The 26,300-nt window shown below is 40.3% G+C and overlaps 1 protein-coding gene across 2 annotated transcripts in view; it reads right to left on the bottom strand.

The window, feature by feature from the left end:
* Positions 1–26,300, bottom strand: part of TESK2 (testis associated actin remodelling kinase 2) — a 163,381-nt gene that overhangs the window by 36,773 nt on the left and 100,308 nt on the right. For both annotated transcript variants that reach the window (XM_070609797.1, XM_070609796.1), the window contains exon 4: positions 19,948–19,996. In XM_070609797.1, coding sequence (XP_070465898.1) covers positions 19,948–19,996 — 49 coding nt within the window. The remainder of the gene's footprint in view (positions 1–19,947; positions 19,997–26,300) is intronic.

Genomic DNA, 26,300 nt, shown 5'->3' with positions numbered 1-26,300 from the left:
TAATAAAATACGATAACAGAGTTTCTGCCATTTCATTTGTGTTTGATACTTGATTTCGTTACAGACCCCTTTCCTAGAAGGCACTCAATAAATGTGTGTTGGTGACTAAACAATATTATGTAAGCGAGAAATCAAATGCCAATACCCTAAAAAAAATCATGAAGGGACAGGTAAGTGGACACTCAGTTCTCCCCTCAGGAATATCAACTCAGGTTATTTCTACAAATGTTTACTGAGCACTCCTCCCCTTCTTGCCACCTCCATATGAGAATAAGGACCTGTCCATTTACATCAGCATTAAATCCCCCAGTGATTAGAAGAGTGTCTGGCACATAGAAAATGTGGGCATATAAAGATGAATAACACTCAGTTTATACCTTAAAGAAGTCCAGGGAAAGACACACAGGTAAGTAAATGATACCAATAACCCTTTAGCAGAGGTAAATACTTGGGTTATGAAAGTAGAAACTGACTCTGCCTGTGGAGTTTAGAAAGTTTCTGAGAGGAAGTAACATCTGAACTGGATCCTAAAAGAATCGCTTCTCGGCCTTTTGGCTAAGATCAAGTGAAGTGGATCCTAAAAGATAGGAGTTGTCTAGGCTGAGAGTATGGTTCTTTGCATATATCCTCTACAGGCTCTGATGGTACTGGCTCAGGCACTGACAGACACATAAACATGCTGCCAGTGAATATTCTGGAGCAGTACTAGGCAATATTTACCTCTCCATGAGGTGACACTAACTACACCCAAGACTCCTATTCCCAATTCTTTCTTTTTTTTTTAATGAGGAAGACTGGCCCTGAGCTAACAGCTGTTGTCAATCTTCCTCTTTTTTTTTTTGCTTGAGGAATATTGTTGCTGAGCTAACATCTGCACCAATCTTCCTCTATTTTATGTGGGATGCCACCACACTATGGCTTGCCGAGTGGTGCAAGGTCTGCGCCCGGGATCTGAACCTGTGAACCCTGGTCCGCCAAAGCGGAGCACGCGCACCTAACCACTATGCAACCGGGCCAGCCCCTCTTCCCAATTCTTGCTGATTCTAGTCAGCTGCAGTAGCCTCACCCAATCATAACCAGTCAGAAGAATAAAACAAAATGGTTGCTTTTTTTTACTTTGAATTATCAATGTACTGATATCTGCAACTAAACAAGCTTATCTCTGAATAGTGGTTCAAAGGCATACCCAGAGATGCTCTGAAGAAAATATCAGCTATAAGAATTATTATTCTTTTTTGAAATATCTACCCATCTACCCAACAGGGCACTTACCCAAGGCAGATAAATGTGCTGCCATCCAACTAACAGATCGTTTGCTGCCACCTGATTAGCAGGGTTGTCCTGAGGAAATCTATCCATCTCTCCAACCATCCACCTACATAAACACTGAAAACCTACTATGTGATAACACAAAGATAAGTGGGCCCAGTCTCTGCTCTTAACTCACAGTCTAGTCTAGTCTAGTTCACAGGCTAGTACTGATGACATATAATCAAATAACAACTTTTTTTCACACAGAACAATAACGTGATCAGACATGCTACACAGAAATATCATTCTAACAGTAATGTGAAAACTGTATGGAAAAGTCAGGAATTGAGGCTAGGAGAACAGTTGGGAGTCTTCTGGAATCATCCAGGTGGGAAGTAACAAAGGCCTGAATAAGACAATGGTAGCAAGAATGGAAAGGAGGTTAATATCTGGAGACATCTCAGAGGTAGAACCTATAGGATTTGGTGTTTAATCAAGGCAGGGAGTCTTTAAAAGAGATAAGATATACAAAGTATGTCCAGCACAGTGCTTAGCTCATAGTATACAACTCATTGTCCCCAATGCCAATGTCTTATCATCATCATCCCTCCCCTGGGTTACTCCATTAGCTTTCTAACTAGTCTTCTTGTCCCCTTCTTACATGCCAACACGAAGCCACTCCCCTATTAAAATTATCCAGTGATGCCCTATTACTCTTGGGATAAACCCCACAATCCTTAGTACGGCATACAAAGCCTTTCACTCCTGCTTATAAAGGTCTGACCCATGGTTACGCACACATTTGTACACAATGCTGGTCCCTTTACCTGGAATACCCTTCCTCCACCTAGGCATGGCTAATCATTCATTGTTGAGGAGTCAGTTCCATTTTATGGAAGCCCATATGTAGGGCTGAGAGTGAGAAAGACATTCTATGCAAAAGGAACACAAAGATAAAGTGCAGAGATCAGTAGTTATTCCTTTTATTTCCTGCATAAAGTATAAATAGAAGAGAAGGGATAAAGCTAAAAAATTAAGATGGGCAGTACAGTATAGGATGAAGTCCACATACCGGATAGTTAGACTGCCTAGGATTAAATCTCACCTCTGACTAGCTGTGTGACCCTAGGTTGGTCACTCAATTTCTTTAACACTCATCTATAAAATGGAAATAATAATAGTACCTAACCCACAGAATTATGAAGATCCAATCAGTTGATGTGTAAAATGCTTAGAACAATGTCAAAGAAAGTTCTCAAGGGCCCGGCCCCGTGGCCAAGTGGTTAAAGTTCTGCGTGCTCCACTTCGGCAGCTTGGGTTTGTGGTTCAGATCCCAGAAACAGACCAGCCATGCTGTGGAGCTGTCCCACATACAAAAAAATAGAGGAGGACTGGCAGCAGATGTTAGCTCAGGGCAAATCTTTCTCAGCAAAAAAAAAAAAAAAAAAAAAAAGTTCTCAATATATGTCAAGCGTTATTATTGCTATTATTATTATATTTATTATTACTGTAGAAGTTCTGGAACACCAAGATGAAACAGCTATTGTTAATTTGGCAGACCATAGGGAACACTAAAGGTTTCTAGGTAAAGGTATAACATGATCTGTTGTTTGTTGAATTATATCTCTCAAAAAGATATGCTCAAGTCCTAACCCCTGGTACCTGTGAATGTGACCTTATTTGGAAGTAGGGTCTTTGCAGATGGAATCAAGTAAAGATGAGGTCATACTGGAGCAGTGTAGGCCCTTAATCCAATATGACTGCCTGGTATCTTTACAAAAACAAGAGTAGAGACACAAACACACAGGGAGAATGTCATGTAATGAAGGAAGCAGAGATGTGAGTGACACTTCTACAAGCCAAGGAACAGTACCAGAAGTTAGAAAGAGGCAAGGAAGGATCTTCCCCTGGAGCCTTCAGAGAGAGCACAGCCCTGTAACACTCTGATTTTGGACTTCTAGCCTTCAGAACTGTGAGAGAATAAATTTCTGTTGTTATGAGCCACCCACATTGTGGGGCTTTGTTATGGCAGCCCTAAGAAACTAATATATGACCAAAACTACATTTTAGAAAGATCATGCTGGTAGCAGGATAGAGGAGGAACTAGAGGAAGATTTGGAGGGTGCTGCAACAGTCCAGATGACAGGTGACCAAACGCCTGACTTAGTGTACTACTATAGGCGTGAAAAAGTGGGCTAGAGTTAGAAGACGCGGAGGCAGAATCTAAAGGATTTAGCAACCGAGTGGTCAATAAGAGAACTGAATAAAAAGAGTCAAAGGCAACTTGGAGATTCCAAATTGAGGTGTTCAGAGAAGCAATGAGAAGAAATTCTATAATCTTATGTGCCTTCAGTACATCAGAAACCCATCAGAAATCAGCATTAATGCCAAATAGCCAACTCAGTGGCCTCCGTTCTTTGGAAGGGCCCTCTGCAGAGGAGGGCCTGGGCCCCGACCTAGTTTTCACTGAAGCCCAACAATGCCATTGTGCTAGCCACTGGATGTTTGTTGGTCGGCTCCAAACACAAAGGCTAGCAGACATCCCATCCTGCTAGTTTGGTTTAAAGAAGAAAAGAAAGCTTTGTTACTGCCCTGGGTAATTCCAGGACAGGCATCCCAAGAGTGCCCTGTGGGAGGCTTGTGCTCCAAAGGAGCCTCCTGTTCTCAGCTCGAGGTTCCACAGCCACTACAAGTGTACATCCGTACATCTGCCAAGGCCTAAGTTTGCCACGGTTCAGCCTCTACTGCAGGAGGTCTACCAGGGCCTGCCTGACTAAACAGTCGGTGGTAATGAACTGATTCAAAGAGAAAGGGAACCCAAAGTTTGTTTCAGAATATTTAAATGCTTCATTCTCTCTACTTTGATATATGCTTACCTACTGCACAGAATGCTCTTCTTCCCCTTCATAGCTTTGCTAATTCTCACTCATCCTTCCAAGTCCAGCTCGAGCCTCTTATTTTGGAAAGCATTTCCTGTGCCCTATCCCATACTTTGTGCTACTTTAGCCCCCTGTATGTATTTCCACTATTGCTTATCACATTGTAGTCTAACCTTGATGGCAGGGACCAGGTCTTTCTCAACTTTGTAAGTCCACTATCCAGTGAAGTGAACAATAAATTGTTGAATGAACAAATGATCAAGTACATTTAAATAAATGGAGGCAGGCTGTAAGTTCCTTGTTTTATTGGAAGCCCTCCCAATTCAGTCATTAATATAATTTAAGATCAAAAAGAGAAACAAGCTTTTAGAGGAATCTTCTGATAAATACCATGCAAAACAAACACCTTAAAAATGCCTACTATATGGCAGATACTATGGTAGCATTGGATATAAAGTGAAATACAAAACAGTCTGTTTAACCATTCAGTAATATGAAATTCTGAGGATCCTTTTACCACCCTAACAGCAGACTCTTTAAAGTGGCCAGAATCACATGGACTAAAAAATATAACAGATCTCCTTTTGGAAATTACAGAAGATATTTCTTTTATCAGCAGCTGAAAGCCAAGTAGAAGAACCCATGAAGCTATCTCCCCTGCTTCCCTCACACTTCCCACAGACACTCGGTATGAACCCATTCACCACTTTAAGAACATAACTTTGTTTAATGTACCTGAAGTAGTATGAGTGTTTTTCTATGCATGTAAGGTATTATAAACATCAACATGACTTTACCCACAAGATTCAAAAAAAGTATGATTAAGCTTTCCCCACAGATTTTTAACTCTTACATCAAACATCTCATAATCAAAATCAAATTTGTTTAAACAAAGTAAACATTAAAAGATAAATCTTTAGAATAAATCTTCTCAAAGAAATAAACTAAGATAATACTAAGACTGTTCCCTTTACCCTATGAAGCTTTAATAGCAATCAGTGGTCTCAGCAAGGATTTAAGGTCAGGCCAGCGCTCCTGACCACCTCATGCAGTCTGCTTCCCTATCCCCAAATACATACTAACTCTACCAGCGACATGGCTACTGGGGTCACGTTTAAGAGAGTTCTTCCCTCCAGCTTGCTACCCTACGTCTATTACAACCCCACACTCTCCTGATTCAGACAAAAATCTATGACATTCACCTGGTAATTGGGCTCAGAGTGAACAAAGCAATCCATTAAGGAAGACAAAGCACCTTCTCTGCCCAAAAGATCTGAGGAGGAGGGGCCTGACAGTGGACAAAATGAAACTAGAAACCAAAATAGGTTAAGTTTCTAATTAAGGTGATTTATATCAAAGGAGACTCTGTCCTCAAATGAACCAATCATTTCTTCTACTTCCTTTGCCTATATCAGCACACTACTTGGCGTCTGTATAAGGAAGAACTCAAGCAGAAGTTCAAGGAGGTAAACTACAAGCTCAAATGGTATCTTCTAGTGGCAAATGGTAGGGAGGCAGGTCAAAAGAGAGGAAAGGTTTCCAATTTGCTGTGTGGAAGACAGCTTCCCAGCCCAATAGTCACTTCAAGTGCAGGCAGAAATCTCCCCTGAAAGCTAAGGGTCAGACAGGTAACTAAATACCCTTAAGTTCACAGAAATTCATAGACTACTTGGAGTTATCAAAAGAAGGGGGAGGGAGGGGCTGGCCCCGTGGCCGAGTGGTTAAGTTCGCGCACTCCGCAGCAGGCGGCCCAGTGTTTCGTTAGTTCGAATCCTGGGCGCGGACATGGCACTGCTCATCAGACCACGCTGAGGCAGCGTCCCACATGCCACAACTAGATGAACCCACAACGAAGAATACACAACTATGTACCGGGGGGCTTTGGGGAGAAAAAGGAAAAAAAAATAAAATCTTTAAAAAAAAAAAAAAAAAGAAGGGGGAGGGAAAGAAGATCCAGCCAGTTCTGGTTCTACTGCAGAGAAAACAACTTTGAGGTCTAGTGTACACATAAATATCTACATCCTCAAGGAAAAAGGGAGAGCCTTTTCTTTTCCTTGGTTTCAGACAATCTCAAGCGTCAGAAGGATGCGCCCTCTTTAATGAGAGAGTAAATAAGAAAAATCAGATGGTTAATCTTGAGTGAAGTCAGTCTAGATTTATTTTACCAACTTGTTCAAAATTATCTTTCCTCTGTCAGCCACTGGGACTCTCTAGGAAGCAGCTAAGGGTGGTCTCAGACCAACTCTCAATTCAAGCAAAGCAGCAGATCTGGATATGATGTCATTCCGAAGGGTTTTGCAGGTTCTAAATTGTAAAAATTTCCCCTAAATGACTAGAAGCATAGAATGACCATAGCACTGAATTCTGAAATACTTTCCAAATAAATTCAGAAAGTCCAAACTTCACTTCAAGAGTTCATTGAGCAAAGTTCAATGCTGTGCCTAGATCAGTGTCTGGAAGAGTAGGCCCCAACAAATACTTGTTGAATGAACTAATGAATGAATTCCGTAAAGTGTCCCTAATCATCTATCTACATATAAGGATCACTTCTCCACTCCCCATGAGTCAGTTTTCATCGGCTACTTCAGTCTTCAGAGCTTAGACAAGGGAGGTCTTGTCCAAGGAAGAGCCTTAAGATACAACAGTGTGCTGTCCTTAAAAGGCTCAGACAAAGATTGAGTCTGGTCTTCTATAGTGAAGACACTATGCCAATTACAGTATTATGTTCAAAAAAATATTTCTCAGGTACCACACACACAGCTGAGGGAGGCCAGGTAGTCCAGCTGCACTCTCCAAGTTTTCCACATCTCAGTAAATGGGACCACCACCTACACCTATACCTAGAAACTGGGCATCATTTGATTCCTTACTCTCCTTCTTATCAAAGTCACTACCAAGACCTTGTGCTTCCATTTCTAAAACAGATCTTTAAACATCTTCACAGATACCACCCCAGTTCAAGCTACCCACATGTCTCATATAATGTCTAATGTAAGTTTCTCCTTACTTGTCTCCTTGCCTCTACTTTTGTCCCTCTACAATCTATTCTTCACAGAGCAGCTGAAGTGCTATTTTTAAAATACAAATTGTATCATATTACTCTTCTGTCTAAAATCCTTCAATGGCTTCCTGCTGTATTTAAAATAAAATTCAAAATCCTTACCATGGCCTGCAAGGTCTAGCCTCTATCTATCTCTCAAAATTTTAATCTTCTTCTATCTGATCTTCATGAATATCTCCTTACCTTTTAGGTACTCTCAGAAAAGTATTTCTGCGACCCTATGTACAGCATAAGTTAGTCGGTACCAAAAAATATATACATTAGATTGTCCTTGTTTATTTCACTTGCCATAGATAGATAAATTTTTTCAAAGGTACATGTTCACGGGGAAAACAATGCTCAAGGATATGGAATAACAATATAATATGATGGAATAGACCTGAAAGGCAATCCAGTCTAAGCCCCATATCATACAGTTTCCTTCTATAGCATCCTTGCCAAATGGCCAAAGTGATTCATGGTAGCTTTATCAAGAGAAACAAGTTAGTGAAGAGAATAAGAATCACACTAGGGGCCAGCCCGGTGGCATGGCAGTTAAGTGCGCACGTTCTGCTTTGGTAGCCCGGGGTTCGCTGGTTTGGATCCTGGGTGTGGACACGGTACTGCTTGGCAAGCCATGCTGTGGTAGGTGTCCCACATAGAAAGTAGAGGCAGATGGGCACGGATGTTAGCTCAGGGCCAGTCTTCCTCAGCAAAAAGAGGAGGATTGGCAGCCGATGTTAGCTCAGGGCTAATCTTCCTCAAAAAAAAAAAAAAAAAAAAGAATCACACTAAACACAACTGTCCTCCTTAACTGTGGCACCCTCTAGCTAACTCTCCAGTCTCCCAATATCTAAGAACTTGGTCTTTAGTTTCCTTAGCTTGATGGAAAAACAGTGTCTGAAGGAGCCTGACTACTTTCTCCACCCAACCCCTACCTCTTCAATGACCTGCTTTCTATTTGTTAGTGGTAAACAAAACAGTAGATGAGAGACATATAAACCAATGGAATAGAATAGAAAACCCAGAAATAAACCCTCATGTATCAATGGGAAAAAGACAGTCTCTGCAACAAATAAGAAACGCAAATCAAACCACAATGAGACATCACCTCACACCCACTAGGACAGCTACTATCAAAAAAAAAAAAAAAAAAACCCACAGAAAATAACAAGTGTTGACAAGGATGTGGAGAAATTGGAACCCTTATGCACTATTGGTGGGACTGTAAAATGGTGCAACTACTGTGAAAAACAGTATGGAGGTTGCTCAAAAAATTAAAACTAGACCTACCATATCATCCAGAAACTCCACTACTGGGTATATATCCAAATATATGTATGCACAGCTATGTTCATAGCAGCATTATCAAAATAGCCAAAAGTTGGAAGCAATCCAAATGTGCATTGACGGATGAATGAGTAAGTAAAATGTGGTATATACTTATAATAGAACATTATTCAGTCTTAAAAGAGGAAGGAAATCCTGTCACATGTTACACTGTGGATGAATCTTTAGGACATCATGCTAAGTGAAATAAGCCAGTAATAAAAAGACAAATACTGTATGATTCCACTTCTCTGAGGTACCTAAAGCAGTCAAAATCACAGAAACAGAAAGTAGAAAGTGGTTACCAGGGCCCTGGAGGGAGAGACGGAAAGCTGTTTATTGGTACAGGGTTTCAATTTTTCAAGATGAAAAAGATTTGCACATCAATGTAAACATATTTAATACTATTGAACTATACACTTAAAAATGGCTAAGATGGTTTAAAAAATAGATTTGTATTTTCAAAGGACCACTCTGGCTGGCAATATAGACAATATGGATTTAAGGTGAGGAAGAAGACTGATAGGGAGACTAGATAGAAGGTTTTGGCAAGAGGTGCTGATAGCAGAAGAAACTGGTGTAAGATGAATGAATTCAAGATAGCAAGGAGGTGAAATGGACAGGAAAAGATGATTGATAAGATATAGGAAATGGAAGAGGTCAGGGATGAAGGAAGAGAACTATCATTTGTAGAAAAGGTAAGCACTATACTAATACTTTTACGAGTTATTAATTACTTTAACAAACATTTACTAAGCAGCTGCTTGTGCCAAGTACTATAGAAGGCTTTAGACAATTGTTCTGCCACTTTCATAGAACAGTTTCTCTTTCTTGAAGTTCACCTAAACTGGCCCTTGACACAGCATCTGCTTAATAATTATTTGTTGAGTAGGAAACAGACACAAGCAATTACTATAGGAAGGTGAAATGTGCTAAAACGAGCATGTTAAGGAAAGAAATGCTTATGATTGTCTTTGGAAATCACTGATTTAAGAATTTTCTATCTAAGCAAACAATGGTGATTGTGATAACAAGAAAAGACCCACATAAAGAGCAAGCAAACACAGAAAGTGCAGACAGCGATTATGGATCAGGTGTGCGAATGCTGAAATGTCCTTGAGTAGTAAGAATATGTGAGAGGCATATTGAGAGACCACCCTCCTCTCATTGTCCTACTTGCTACAGAATCCAAAGTAGGAACAGCTCTCAAGAGCCAACACAGATCTAATTCCTGTGTATGAAACCACTTAGGAAGTTAAGAAAACATACTAGGGGCCAGCCCTGTGGCCGAGTGGTTAAGTTCGCACACTCTGCTTCTGAGGCCCAGGGTTTCACAGGTTCGGATCCTGGGCACGGACCTAGCACTGCCCACCAGGCCATGCTGAGGCGGCGTCCCACATAGCTCAACCAGAAGCACCTACAACTAGAATATACAACTATGTACTGGGGGGCTTTGGGGAGAAGGAAAAAAAAAAGATTGGCAACAGATATTAGCTCAGGTGCCAATCTTAAAAAAGAAAAAGAAAAAAAATCCCATTACTGCCATTTAACAAAAACAACAACAAAGGAAACACACTAGTCAAAACTTCTATTAGAATCAGTTTTAGCTTAAACTCAAAAAGAGCTCTATGAATCCAATTGCTACACTAGTTTCAAAATCATGGAGAGGATTAGGAGAAAGATTAGCTAGAAATCCCCTAAAGCATTTTCTAAATCCTTCTGCTGTCCTATCACTACCAACACTATGAAAAGATTCATCAAGTGGATGGCCAAAAGGACCTGGAAAGAGCCAGATGTTTTTGTGGCTAACAGTTTAATTGCTAGAAGCTCAAATGTTGGGAAGCAGTATTCATTCATTCATCCATTTATCCATTCACCCAACTAATATTTATTGCATGCTTTTATGAGCCAGTTACTGAAGATTCAGAAGTGAACAAAACAGCCAAGCCCAAGATGTTTAAAGTTTAGTAAACGCAAGTTTATAGTCAGCCAGAACTTGATTCAAATTCCAGCTCCACTACTTAGTTCAGAGACCTTAGGTAAATTAATTTCTTTCTGAGCCTCAGATTTCTCATCTGTAAAATGGGGAAAATACTACCTATTTCATGCGATTGTGTGATAATGAAACAATATGTAGAGAGAGAGATGATAAAAAAGCTTAGCAGGCCCTGGCACATAGAAAGCATTTAGTAAAAAATAAAAAAAAAGACTTAACTAATGATTTTTCATTATTATTACTCAGGAAGTAATACAACAGTTGAAAAATGCCTCCTTCCAAATCAATGAAATGTTTTCTGATGAAACATTTCATCAGAAAAGGCTGATAAACAGGTTCTGAACAAGGAAGGTATCACTCAGAGTACTCCTTGGAATTCTGATGTTCCATAAAGTTATCTCCACTTGGATGTCCAATAAATATCTCAAACTCAACCTGTTCAAAGCAGAACTCTTGATCATCTCCCATCTTGTACCTCCTATAGTCTTCTCCATCTCCAATAACAGCAACTCTATCCTTCAAGTGTTCAGGCCAAAATATCTCAGAGTTATCTTTGATTTCTTTCATCTTCTCACATCCCATACCCAATGCATCAGGAAAGCCTGTTTTCTCTACTTTCAAAATAGATGCAGATACACCAGCTCCACTGCTACCACTCTGCTCCAAGTTATCATCATCTCTCATCTTTTTTGCACAGTCTTTATTTATTGCACAGACTTCTGCAACAGCATCTTAACTAGTCTTCCTGCTTTCACTCTTGCCTCCTTTGCAGTCTATTCACCACACAGTAGCCAGAGTGATCCTGTTAAAATATGTCACATGATGTCATACCTCTACTCAAAAACCCCCCAAAGACTTCACAATTCGTCCTGAGTAAAAGCTGAAGTTCTTACAATGATCTCTAAGTTTCTGTGTGATCTGGCCCATGTTTCCTCTCTGACCCCATGTACAACTGCTCTTTTTACTCTCTCTGCTGCAGCCACATCACCCTCCTTGGAGTTCTTCAACCACACCAGGCACATTTCTGCTTCCATTTCTTTGCAGTTGGTGTTCCCACTGCCTAGAATACTCTTTCTGCAGATATTCACACAGCTGGTTCCCTTACCTCCTTAATTTTTGCCTCTTTTGTGAGACCTTTCCTGTCCACATATTTGAAATTGTAAACCCCATAGCACTTGACAGCATACATATTACAACTTGTTTTCTTGTTTAGTCTAACTCCTCTGCCCACCCGCTGCTGATTACAATGTAAATTTCATGAGGGCAGAAATTATCATTTGTTCATTATTATATCCCCAGTACCTGGAATAGTGCTGGACACATAGCAGGAGCCCAATAAATATTTTGGAATGAATAAATGAGCCAGAAGCAAGTGAGCAAGTCAGGGGAAAACTGCTTTGAGAATAAAGTAAACTAAATGAACTCTTCTATTATTTGTGGGTTAGACTGCCAAACTCAAATTCTTGTTTCTCAAATGTCATAGAGAGTTACTAAAAATAAGGGCAGAAAACACTTACCACATTTAGAGATTTTTTATTACTAAATGACCAAACCAAAGAATTAAATAAAAGCTACCTTTTTGAAAAGTAAAGAGGATACCAACATGTATTTATAGGAACACTTTTAGCTATTTTTATAAGCATAAATGAAATAAATAAAATTCTAATTGTGAAAGAACTTGAGATGTAACATTTCACACTTTGTTTTTTTTAATGTGTGTGAGGAAGACTGGCCCTGAGCTAACATCTGTTGCCACTCTTCCTCTTTTTGCTTGAGGAAAATTGGTGCTGAGCTAACATCTGTGCCAATTTTCCTCTATTTTACATGGGATACCACCACAGCATGGCTTGTCAAGTGGTGCTATGTCCGTGTCCAGGATCTGAATCTGCAAACCTTGGGCTGCCAAAGTGGAGCACATGAACTTAACCACTAAGCCACCGGGCCAGCCCCATTTCAAATTATTTTTTACTTCTGGCTCTTTCCATTGGAGCTAAGTCAGCATTCTTAGAGCTGGTTCTACACTAAACAATCAACTATGAACACACCCTAAACATATATTATGGGCCCAGCCACACAGGGCATTTTTATGGGACCTATTTAAAAGACTACACTCCATTAGAGAACCTGGGATTTGACATGAGTTGGAAAGTGGGAGGGAGAAGAGAAGGGCATTCCAGGTCCTGGAAGGCACATCTAAGGCCAGCATGTGTAGAAGACAGCAAAAAGACCCACGTAACTAAAGGGAGAGATTCTATTCTGAAATCAGAGTAGAGAGAGTCTCGAATGCTAAACAGAAGTTTTTAAACAGAAGCCTCACATTATCAAAGTATGCCTAATGAGGATTATTGGAGTAGTAGTTTATCAAATTGAAGCAAAGAAAGACTAGAGACGGGAAAACCAGCCACAAAGTATTTGTAGGAAGCCAGCCATGGAAGAAGATCATGGCAGGGAAAGAAGAATCAGAAAGAGATCACCAAGAAAATAGGATAGGAATGGGAACTGATTAAATTTAAGAGATGAGAAAAAGTCAAAACTAACTCCATATTTTTTATTTGGAAGAACGAGGATTCTAACAATAGAAAATGATAAGACTGAAAATGGTGACAACTAACTGATCTAAGTTGTATTTGAAATACTAGCAAAATAATTGAATGGAAAATAGGAAATGACAGAAAAAAGGAATATGAATTATAATGAATAACAACTATTACTATATGGAGATCTGAGAGTTAACAGCTTGGAGTAACAACTGGATGTTAAAAAATGGTTTCTAGGGCCAGCCTGGCGGCGCAGCAGTTAAGTTCGCACATTCTGCTTTGGCGGCCCATGATTCGCTGGTTTGGATCACAGATGCGGACTTGCACACCGCTTGTCAAGCCATGTTGTGGCAGGTGTCCCACATATAAAGTAGAGGCAGATGGGCATGGATGTTAGCTCAGGGCCAGTCTTCCTCAGCAAAAAGAGGAGAATTGGCAGCAGATGTTAGCTCAGGACTAATCTTCCTCAAAAAAAAAAAAAAAAGGTGAAAAATAGTTTCTAAGTAAGGGCATAGTAAGAAATTTCTCACTTCCCAGTCACTAAATACTGAGTTCATGAAAGACACTACAGTGGAATAAAAATGGTCATTGAGATACAGAAACTAATAATTCCTCTCCCCTTGAACCAGAACTGACCAACAGTATGCAGCTTAAGTGACATTCTGGAACTTCCAAAGCTAGGTTGTAAGAAGTCTTGCAGCTTCCACTCGGACGGCTTGTACTTCTCACCAGTCACCAGGTAAAAAGTCTAACTATCCTAAGATCACCAAGCTCAAGCCATACAGAGACGACCTAGAGAGTGAGACACCATGTAGTGAAAAAGAGGAGCCCAGGAGCACCATGGCACAAGGCATGTGAATGAAGCAGCCATCTTGGAAGTGGGTCCTCCAGCTCAGCTACCCCAACTGACACAGGTGGATCAGAGACCCAGCAAAGCCCTTCCAAATTCCTGACCTACAAAATCACAAGCAAAGTAACACAGGTGCTTTAAGTCATTAAGTTTCAGAGTAGTTTGTTATGCACCAACAAACAGGGGAACAGGCTTCTTTGTTATCCTGATAAGTAGCCTACAGTAGATTCACTCAAAGTGGTACAAATAAAGTGAATCTCTTTCTTCCCTTGCAGATGCTAATACACATTTTTGCCATTTCCCCTACCCTCATCATTCTTTTAGGAAGCCCTGAATTAGAGAAGCAATCGTTGGTATCTTTGGCGTGTCCTCTTAACTACCATGAAGTATTAACCTCCCTAAAGCTACTCTATGCTTGAAAGATAGGTATGGCCATGCTGCCAAAGTTAACCCATGCCAGGCACCAGACAATTTCACCTCTGGCTCAAGGTAAATAAGGTGAAAATGCTCTGTACTGGGCCACACAAAAACAAGAAAAAAAGCAGGCACAACTAATGGCAATATAACAGCACATCAAGAAACTGGAATCAGGGTCTGGCTGCTCATTTTTATAAATAATGCATGAGTTTGGTCACTGAACCCACAGTTTCCTTTCACTGTAAGCTCTCTGACTATATAAGGCTTCTTATAAGTCTGACAGAAACCAACTCAGAAACAACACATTTCAACCCACATAAACAAGGAATTTCCAAAGTAACTATCCTCCAATAAAGAAAGAAGGTGTGGAGTGGGAATGGAAAAGGTGAGTGAGCAGAGGATGAGGGCTATCTGAGTAAAAAATTATCTTCAGCTGCCTGCAGGGCTGACCCATGCCCTCGTGAGCGAAGAGCATTTCTTTCAGTACCAAGTATCTGCCTGACTGAGGTGACTTTGCTGTCAAGAGACTGAGTCACCTCACCAGGCCAAGCAACTGCTGTGTTCATAACTGAGTGGTCTCATTGCCATAGTGGAAAAAAAGAATAGTTTCTCCATTGCAGAAAAGGCAAGAGAGACCCCAAGATATCCTACCTGGCAAGCAACTCTTTTGCTGACTCCTTTGACCAGAGAGTCACTTGAACCTCTGCCCCACAACCTTATACCTTACTCATTCCCCCAATTCCCAATCTTCTAGGAGCTGAGAGGTTCCCCAAACTATTTGATTATGAGGATATTTTCCTCTTCGTGCCTTTCTTAACAAGCTTAAAAAGAAAAGCGTTATGAGATGATGCATAATCTGTCCAGCAGCATCTCTCTCCTCTCTTTCTTTGACTCCCCCCACCTCCATCTTGGATATGGAAGAGAAAACATATAGTATGTAAGTTGGTGGCAACTACTTTTTGATTATAAATGATAGCAAACCTTAGGATGAAGCTGACAATGTAAAGATAAAGAGATGGATGGGGGCTGGCCCCGTGGCCGAGTGGTTAAGCTCATGAGCTCCGCTGCAGGCGGCTCAGTGTTTCGTTGGTTCAAATCCTGGGTGCGGACATGGCACTGCTCGTCAAACCACGCTGAGGCAGCGTCCCACATGCCACAACTAGAAGGAACCACAACGAAGAATATACAACTATGTACCGGGGGGGCTTTGGGGAGAAAAAGGAAAAAGTAAAATCTTTAAAAAAACAAAAAAAGAGATGGAAAGATATGGGATCTCTGGATAACATCTATTTAGCTGCTGATTAAACCAACCCTTAAGCTAATAAACTGGTGGAATTCCAGTTATATGAGCCCTTTTGTTGTTTAAGGCCATTTAACTATTTTCTGTTACTTGTACTCAAACACATTCTAAAATACCCAATAACTAGGAAATCTCTTTTCAAATAACCCAAAATATATAAATAGTTAGTCAGAATTGAACTCCACAAATACTACACATGCTACACATACAAGAACCTATGCTGGGGCTGGCCCGGTGGTGCAGCGGTTAAGTTCACATGTTCTGCTTCTCGGCGGCCCAGGGTTCACCGGTGCAGATCCCGGGTGCAGACATGGCACCGCTTGGCAAAGCCATGCTGTGGTAGGCATCCCACGTATAAAGTAGAGGAAGATGGGCACGGATGTTAGCTCAGGGTCAGTCTTCCTCGGCAAAAAGAGGAGGATTGGCAACAGATGTTAGCTCAGGGCTAATCTTCCTCAAAAAAAAAAAATAATAATAATAATAACTGGTAGTTATGATTTTTAAAATGAGAGAAAAATCTTTACCCTCAGTAAAGTAAGCAGGGTAGAAAAGACAAATAATTCTTCTTTTGTTTTTTTTTTTTTTTTGAGGAAGATTAGCCCTGAGCTAACATCTGCTGCCAATCCTCCTCTTTTTGCTGAGGAAGACTGGCCCTGAGTTAACATCCGTGCCCATCTTCCTCTACTTTATATGTGGGACGTCTGCCACAGCATGGCTTACCAAGCAGTACCATGTTCACACCCGGGATCCAAACCAGCAAACCCCGGGCCACCGAAGCAGAACATGCACACTTAACCACTGCGCCACCGGGCCAGCTCAAGACAAATAATTCTGATCTGCTGATTGGAATATTTACAGAGCATGGGAGACTACAACAATGGTTCCAATTCTCTACCCCTTACTGAATCCATGCCCTTTGACGTGTAACTTTGTAGTATGCTCCCAATGTGGACTCAGGTATGTCACTTGCTTTGTCCAATGGGATACTGGCCAAGCAAACTTGAACATAAGTGGAATCATGAAAAGTGCTTGTGCAAATGGACTAGCATACTCTTGTTATTTTGGTATCATTTTTAAAAGGACATATCCAAGCTAGCCCACTGGTTCCAGAAGGAGGATGAGAAACAGCTGAAGCAAGGCTGCCGCAGCAAGGCCCAACCTAGAGCAGACCATCAGCTGACCTGCAGATACATGAGTGAGCCCAAGAGAGGCCAGCAGAACTGCCCACTGGGCCCAGCTCAGCTCAGCTGAATGCTGCAGACATATGAGAAATAAATGTTTATGCATGCTTTTGAGGTTTTGTGGTTGGATACTATATAGCAATAGTTAACTGACACATAGGGTTATATTTTCTGTCTTTAAAAACCAAAGATTTCCACTTCCTTGATACTCATGACTAAATGAAAGACAAGGTTAGGTCTTCTGGGTCAAAGACATACTGTAGGACTATTCCTACTCAATACAATATGGATTCTTAACTCAACTCATTAAACTTAAAAGGTTCTGTCTACCCTTTTATAAAACTGCTTTCTCTTTAACAAGTCATTTGCTTAAAAACTCAGAAGTCTAATCTTACTACAGGCAGTTTTTAAAAAAACACATCTAAGCGTCTGACTATTCCAAGTTAAATTAATGTCTACAATTATAATGAAGACTTGTGGAAATAGTTCAAGCCAAGAAAAGTCCAGATCACTACTGTATATGAGAAATATTCTTCCTAATAATAGCAATACTTTACAGACATTAACAAGAGCTATGCTTGTCTACTGTAATTATTGACAAACTATTTTAAGAGAAAGAATGATGCTCACATTATTGTAGAGGGCAGGCATTCCATCAATCAAGAAATATTTACTAAATGCCATCCCACTTCCAAGTCCTGTGCTAGATGTTATTAGTAATTTATTTTTATGATCCTCAGTGAAACCAATAGCTGTGCTGCCAAGTCAGACTATAAGGTAATTAAATGTAGGAATCCCCAGAGAGCTATGCCATGATGGCCTTTGCTGATTCCCTTCTGAAAACAACCAAGAACATCTGGATATTTGGGCTTCATGACCATCAGCCTATGAACATCATAATATAAATTATTAATATGATAAGCTATGTCAATATCTCATTAATGGTACTGGAAATACTCTTTCACAAAGCACACACTATATGTTGTATATTGCTATAAACAAGCTAACAAGCAACAGAAAACATTATTTAAGTGGAACATGGTCAAGAGAACGTTGCATTATGATCATTCATTTCTGCCATTTCCACTACACTCCATTTCTAAATTTGCAACATGATCACAGATTTTAAAGCAGGTTCCTCTTTGTCAGCAAAACCAACACACAAGCCCTTCCAATAAACTCACATTTCAGAGAACAATGATATAAACATGGAGTGCACAAACATTTTTACAACTATTAGTGTCAGAGCTCTGGCAGATATAGATAACTTGAGAAAAGGAGAGAATTTTGTCTCTGAAGAATTTACAGACTCACTTCTGAGATAAGAAATACACAGAAAATGTTTCTTGATCTGGGATGTTGGTTATGAGTGTGTTCAATTGCAGAAATCAAGTGAGCTGTACACTTTTTGTATGTGTACTTTTTCTGCTATACTTCAATAAAAGGGGTCTTTTTAAATTTAATGATACTAACAGCAGTATAGATCTAAGTACCAAATGAAACACATTGACAATTCAAGGAGTTCAGGAGGGACTAATCACTGTTAATAATAAAAGCTGTAATAGTTAAAATGTATGAAGCAACGACTATATGCCAGACACTGCTAAATAAGCATTTTACATTTCATCCTCACAACATTCCTGTGAGGTGATCATCTTAGCAGCAGCATTTGCCACAATTAATTACTCCTTCCTCCTTGAAACTCCTTCTTTCCATTCCAGGCCAACATGCTCTCCTGGTTTTCTTCCTACCTCACTCCTTCTAAATCTGCCCTTCTGAGACTTCTAAAATTAAAATACTCTAGGGCTCAGCCACTAGTCCTCTTCTCTATCTAGTCTCCCTGGGGCAGGTACTATTATTATTATTATTCCCATTTTACAGATGAAAACATTGAGGCACAGAGAGATTCAAACCAAGGCAATCAAGACTTGAGAAGCCATGCTCTTAACCACCTCACCATTCCACCTTCTTTGGCCTTCCATATAAGAGGCAAGCCAGGGGCTGGCCCCGTGGCCAAGTGGTTAAGATCACGCACTCTGCTTTGGTGGTCCAGGATTTCGCCAGTTTGGATCCTGGGCATGGACATGACACCGCTCATCAGGCCATGCTGAGGCAGCATCCCACAGAGCACAACTAGAATATACCACTATGTGCTGGGGGGCTTTGGGGTGAAGAAGAAAAAAGAAAAGACTGGCAACAGATGTCAGCTCAGGTGCCAACCTTTCAAAAAAAAAAAGAGGCAAGCCATAGCTAAAAACATCCAACACTCTGGTGCCCTCAGTAATTGAGAAAAGAGACAGAGAGTGGGGCACATGGGACGTGCCTTCATAAGATATTAAGGACTAATACCAGGCACTAAGCCAGCAGGAAACCAATACCCCTGGCCAATTCTCTTAAACAATTTTCCTTCCTAAGTTTCTTCACTTTGTATTTTGGTACTTACTTTTCAAGGAGGAATGTGAAAACATTCTAAAACTTAGATTCTCAAATCTAGAGGTTCATTAGAATAATCTGGGGAGCATTTAAGAATACATATGTGCCCTATGCAGACCTACTAAACCTAGAAAATTCCAGGAATCTGTGTTTCTAAGAAGCACTAAAGCAAATTCTGAAGTTGGTAACTCAGTATCTGAGTTTGGGAAGCTTTTATTCGAGAGAAGATTCTCTCGTCCTCAGAAGCTGAGTAATGACTATTACATATTTATCTGCCTAGAAGAGGCTGAAAATGAAATGAGAATAGAGATGTAAACTGATTCCAAGGAGTAATAAGACCAATCAGGAAATTAGAGCAGCGACAGTGGAATTCTAGATCAGGACACCAAACGTTTCTGTGTAGTCTGGGAATTTACTGCCATGATAGAGTCTGTAGCCAAGTGATGCCATCCCTTAGCTTACGAGGTAGTCAACTGGGCAGCAAGAATCAACATAATATTTGAACACTCCTATTCTCAGAGTACTCAGCAAGTATTATGAGGGAATCCAAGAGTATTAAGAGATATGGCCGTTGTACCCAGGCAACAAAAGAAAGCATTGTTAACACTTTCATTTTTGCATAAACATAAATGCATATACATTTTGCTTATATATGCAAGTAACAATTACTATGGAACCATAAATACTGAAACTAAAGCAAAGTAGTCACTTCAACACACTTACTGAAGTCTTACCTCTGTAAGTGCATGCAATTGTCCTTGATGTACACACACACCCATGAACCTACAAAACAAAACAAAATTTTGTTAAACAAATGAAAAGGTCATGAATATAACTGCCATACAGAGAAATTAGTTTAGTTACCCAGGCATTAGAAACAATCCAATCCTGTACAACCCAGGAGACTCTCAAACTTTGACACCAGGCTGGTAAATGTCTAAGTTTACCATGAAACATCTGGTTGTGACAAGATCGAGTGGTAAAAAAGCAATGGTGGAAGAGTGAGGAGAGTAAGCCTTAAAAATAGCACAGTATAATGGGAAAAGTACCCAACTGGAAGTAAGGAAGCTTGATGCTGGTTTCAGCTCTGCCATTATCTGACTACATGCTTACCAGGAAAAAAAAAAGTCATTAACCCTATTTGGGACTCAGTTTCCTAATGTAGAAAGTAAGTAGGGGGCCAGCCTGGTGGTGCAGCGGTTAAGTCCGCACTTTCCGCTTCTCAGCGGCCCAGGGTTCGCTGGTTCGGATCCCAGGTGCGGACATGGTGCCACTTGGCAAAAGCCATACTGTGGTAGGTGTCCCACGTATAAAGTAGAGGAAGATGGGCATGGATGTTAGCTCAGGGCCAGTCTTCCTCAGCGAAAAGAGGAGGATTGGTGGCAGATGTTAGCTCAGGGCTAATCTTCCTCAAAAAAAAAAAGAAAGAAAGAAAGTAAGTAGGTTGGACTACCCAATCTGAAAGTCTGTAAATTATAAACAACAAACTGGGGTGGAGGGAGCCCACATTTGCTGGATGACAAAAGACTGACTTCCTTAATATAAAAAGAACTTTTCCAAATACGTGACAAAAAAAAGAACCCGATAGAAAAATAAGCAAAAGATACGTACATAATCCACAGAAGAACAAGGATAAATGGCTAATAAAAATATCAAAATGTGCTCTAATTCATTCACAATTAAAGATATGTACATTAAAACAAGGAGATACTGCTTTTTAAATCTATCAAACGAATAAAGATTAAGATTGATAATGCTCAGTCTTGTCCAGAAGGTGAGGAAACACTATTGAGTACTTGGCACAACTTTTTCGAAGGGTAATTGATCATATCTAGTAAAAGTTTCATCTGCTCCAACAATTCCACTTCTTGGAATTTATCTTACAAATATACTCAATTTGGGCAAGCAAAAATACATGTAAAAGGACATCTATGTCAGCAGTTTATATGAATCTAAACACCCATAAAAGACTGGTCAGGGGACAGCCCCGTGGCCGAGTGAAGTTTGTGTGCTCTGCTGCGGCAGCCCAGGGCTTCGCTGGTTCGGATCCTGGGCACAGACATGGCACCACCCATCAGGCCACGCTGAGGTGGCATCCACATGCCACAACTAGAAGGACCCACAACTAGAATATACAACTATGTACTGGGGGGATTTGGGAAGAAAAAGCAGAAAGAAAAAACAGAAAAAAAAAAAAAAAACGACTGGTCAAATATTTATGGTATGTTTATAGATTTGGAATACTATATAGCCATTGAAAAGAATGAAGTAGGGCTGGCCCCGTGGCCGAGTGGTTAAGTTTGCGCGCTCCGCTGCAGGCGGCCCAGTGTTTCGTTGGTTCGAATCCTGGGTGCGGACATGGCACTGCTCATCAAGTCACGCTGAGGTGGTGTCCCACATGCCACAACTAGAAGGACCCACAACGAAGAATATACAACTGTGTTACCGGGGGGCTTTGGGGAGAAAAAGGAAAAAAATAAAATCTTTAAAAAAAAAAAAAGAAAATGCATTTAAAAAAAAAAAAAGAAAAGCAAAGAATGAAGTAGATCTTTATGCACTGATATGGGAAGATATCCAAAATATATTGTTAAATGAAAACACTGAGCTACAAATTCTCTTTGTGTAAAAAACTGTATATTAATAGAAAATGTCTAGAAGCACTAATAATAAATGGTACTGAGGCGGTAAAGAGTGATTTTTATTCTTTAGTGTACACACTTACATTATATTTCAAGTTTTTTTCAACCAACAGCTTATATTTATATGTAAAAATAATTTTTAAATAAAACCCAAAAATCAGTGGTCATGATTGATGATGATCATAACGTGGGAGAAGATAAATGTCATAAAGCCAGTGACAATTGGGGTTTGGGTTGCCAAGAAGAAGTCTCATTAACAATACCCAAGTCTCAAGTAAGTTCTAGTTTAGAAGAGCACAGAAATGGGCAAAGACTGACTACAAGTCAAAGTGAAGGCACAGCAGTGCCTGTGCTGAAAAGGACCATAAAGTTCCCTGAAGGCAGAGTCCAGGTCATTTTCTTCCTTCTGTTCACAGCTCCTAACAGTGCCTAGTAAATAGTATGCACACTCAGTAAATGATTGTTGAGTGAAAAGAAACTGAGTGAGGGAGATTGCCTGGTTGGCTATAATATAACAGCAAAGTTTTAAAGACGTGCTGCTTCAACCAAAATTACTAATGTGGAAATTTCAGAGTTTCTCCAAGAGGTGGTTTCTGGACCACTGGTTTTCTCTAAGTACATCCAGAGACTTAACGGCAACTTGAGAAAGGAAAGAACTTAAGGAAAGATCTAAGCAGTAATGAAAATAGGATGCAGGCTCCAACGACTAGTTGAAATTTACCTCTGGCTTGGGAAGAAATGGGAAGTGAGATAGTAGAGTAGTTAAAAGGGCTCTGAAGTTAGAGGGTACGGGTTCAGATCCCACCCCCACTCTTTACTAGGCAAGCATTAGTTTCCCTCTCTGTAATAGATTGTGTCCAATACATATGATTGTTGGAAAGACTGAACGAAATAATGAATGTAATGTCCACAGCACAGTGAACATAGTTAAGTACATAGTACATACTTAAGAGTTCAAAAATATATACGCAATTATCATAATTATACCTTAGAATCAAAGAATCAAATTTGGTCATGGGTGGCTGGGCAGAAAAGCTGGTTTCTATTAGGCTACTCTCCTCTCCACTCTCCAACCCTTGTCCCTACCTCCACTCCCTGCTTTGTAAAAGTGGGACATTTAACTTCATTCATGTCAGTTTCTTTACTATGAAACTCACTACCTAAAACAGAGAGTGAGTGGGAGGAACGTGGGGCAGGTAAAGTCTAAAGAATCATGAACATAAGTAACACAGAGTGCTAAAGACAGAATCTGGAACGCTGAATGTTTCTGGCCAGCACGGCACAGTGTCTATATGCTATGCAGACAGAGCACTGAGAGTTTCAGCTAACATCAGAAACTAGGTGATTAAAAGAGAGTAAGCTGCACTGGAGCAGAAGAAATCTGGGAAAGATGAATGAGAAGACAACCCATTTAGGCAAGCTGCAGCTGCACAGGCATCTTTAAAATAGGTCACTCTTCTCTAAGTGTTTATACAACTTCCCAATCATTGGAATTATGAGAGTCAGTATGCCACTCATTTACTAAACAATTATTTATTGAGTGGCTACTATGTGCAAGGCATTAGGGACAGGACAGTGAATAAAACAAAGTCCCTGATCTCACAGAACTGTCATTCTAAGGGTCATACTGTTGGAACGCAATTGGAATAAAAAGTTAAGTGGGTATTTTGCAGAATGTGGTTAAATTGTATGCAAAAATAACTGTTTCTAGTGAGCCTCTTACAGAAAGGATGCTTCTTTGAGATTAAATGGTATCCCTACCTAAGAATTCTTCCCTGTGCTCACAGCTCCTAACAGTCTGTAGCAAATAGTATGCACACTCAGTAAATGATTGTTCAGTGAAAAGAAACTGAGTGAGGTAGAATGCCTCTAGAGAATGAGTCTATTCCCACTACCCCACCATAGCAAAAAGAGGTAAAGTAAAACACGATAAGCTACATTTCTTCCTCCATTACGGCTTTCCAAACTATAATGGGCACTAGCAGGGGTTAGCTAACTATGGCCCACTCCTTATTTTTATCACTTTTCACTAGGACACAGCCATGGTACTACCGATGGCTGCTCTTGTGCTACAACAGTAGAGTTGAATAGCTGTGACAGAGACTGTATGGCTTGCAGAGACTAAAACATTTACTATCCAGTCCTTTACAGAAACAGTTTGCTGACGCTAGCAGTAGAACATAGGGATCTATCCATTTCCACCTAGGAAACTTTGGGTGAGTTAGTTAATCTTTATAAATCTCAATTTCCTCATCTGCAAAAATGGACCTGGAAATAACACTACCTTAAAGAGCTGTTAGAAGGATTCAATGGGATATTTCGGGTACAGTGTTTAGCAATCTCTAGCCCATGCTCAAATAAAGGTTAGTGACTTTTATTTTTTCATTATTAATGATCCTAGATTATGCCATCCCATACATGGCTATTAGGGTTACCTTTTCAAAATACAAAATATGTCATTCCCTTCTTCATAAACCTTCAGTGCTCCCTTCTGCCTATAGAATAATGTCAAAATTCTTTACCACAGCATTTAAAACTTTCCTTGTTCTGCTCCAACTTATCTTTGGAACCTTACATTTTCCCATGAGCCTTATTCATCACCCATCTCTCCCTCTCCTCTAGTGCCATCCTACAAAGATACTCAAATTTCCCCCATCTTAAAAAAAAAATGCTTCCCTTGCTCCTCTCCCTAAAGTATGATCCTAATTCACTCTTTTCATTTGTTACCAAACTTAAAGAGTAGACTAAATTCACTATCCACATTTCTTTAATCTTCATTCATTCCTAAACTCATTCTAATCTGTCTTCTGCCCACATCAGTCTTTTATAACTTTCCTTACTGTGGAAGATCCAGAGTTTTGTTTATCTCTGCATTTCTAGTACCTAGATACTATCTGGCACACAGTAAGCAAGTTCTCAGTAAAGATTTGTTGAATGGCATGAATGGTTTTTATGACCTGGAAACGTTAAGTTCAAGCTCCTCCCTGAGTTGGAAGACTACTTACTGAAAATCATCCTTCCAGGATCAGCTAAAATCTCATCTCCCCTATAATGATCTCCTAGACGCCCTCAGTTAGCATTAATCCTCTCCCTCCACCTCCTTCCCGCTCCCTCCCTCCCTCCCTCCTGTCCTCTCTTTCCCTCTACATCCCTACTCCCCCAGTACTGCTAGCATTTTTCACCCTCCTTTGAAAGACAGCTCATAAGCAGAAGTGAAGTGGTCCAGCGTCTGGAGTCAGACGGCTTGGATTTGAATCCTGGCTCTGCCATTTACTGATGACTTCTCTGTTTTTCAGTTTATCACATGCAAAATGGGAATATTAATATTACCTAACTTATATGGTTATTGAATTACTGTGAAGATGAAATGAGATAACTCAGGCTCATGAAACATAATAAGCACTAGAAAATGTTAGCTATTCTTCTTTTAACATTGCTGACTCCTGTTCCAGACTCTAATATAAGAAAGGTTTTTAAGAGTACAGATCTTTTCTCCTTTGTTTCTATATATAGTGCCTGACATATAATGCTTTGCACATAAGATGCTAAACAAGCAATACTTGAATGAAAAAGCAATTATCACCAAATTAACTTCACAATGTAAATTCATTTTATATGACAAAAATATTTAGGGCCAGCTTAATGGCAGTGTGGTTAGTTCATGTGCTCTGCTTTAGCGGCCTAGGGTTCGTGGGTTCAGATCCCAGGCGCGGACCCACACACCACTCATCAAGCCATGCTGTGGTGAGATGCCACATACAAAATAGAGGAAGATGGGCACAGATGTTAGCTCAGGGCCAATCTTCTTCAAGCAAAAAGAGGAAGATTGGCAACAGAGTTAGCTCAGGGTCACTCTTCCTCACCAAGAGAAAAAAAAACATCTCGAGGTAGGTACAAGGCTGGAAAGCTAAGAGGTATTTATTTTCTTTAATCAAATATTTATACAGGGGCCGGCCCGGTGGCACAGTGGTTAAGTGCAGATGTTCCGCTTCAGCGGCCTGAGGTTCACTGGTTCGGCAAGCCATGCTGTGGTAGGTGTCCCACATATAAAGTAGAGGAAGATGGGCACGGATGTTAGGTCAGTCTTCCTCGGCAAAAAGAGGAAGATTGGCAGCAGATGTCAGCTCAGGGCTAATCTTCCTCAAAAAAAAATTTTTTTATATAGAAGCTAAGCAATAGTATTCCAGCAGCAAAACAATGGCTACATTCTAAAGTCATGGGTTTCCAAGAAGCTGAAAAGCCCTGCTGTGGGTGTGATACACCCTAACTTCCCTTCCCTCTAAACCCACCATCACTATGACCACATCATCCACAGAAGTGTCACAGATAGCACACTCAGGCAGGCATTGGCTTCACGAGACAGTTTTCCATCTGCCTTCTTCCCCACCCCCTACTCACATCACCACATCACAGTGGTGTCACACATCTCTCCTTCTATGTGAGACTTT

This window comes from Equus przewalskii, chromosome 2 (assembly GCF_037783145.1).
Source record: "Equus przewalskii isolate Varuska chromosome 2, EquPr2, whole genome shotgun sequence".
Lineage (NCBI taxonomy): Eukaryota > Metazoa > Chordata > Mammalia > Perissodactyla > Equidae > Equus > Equus przewalskii.
The sequence above is the reverse complement of the archived record's forward strand: the minus strand, read 5'-3'. Positions and strand labels throughout refer to the sequence as shown.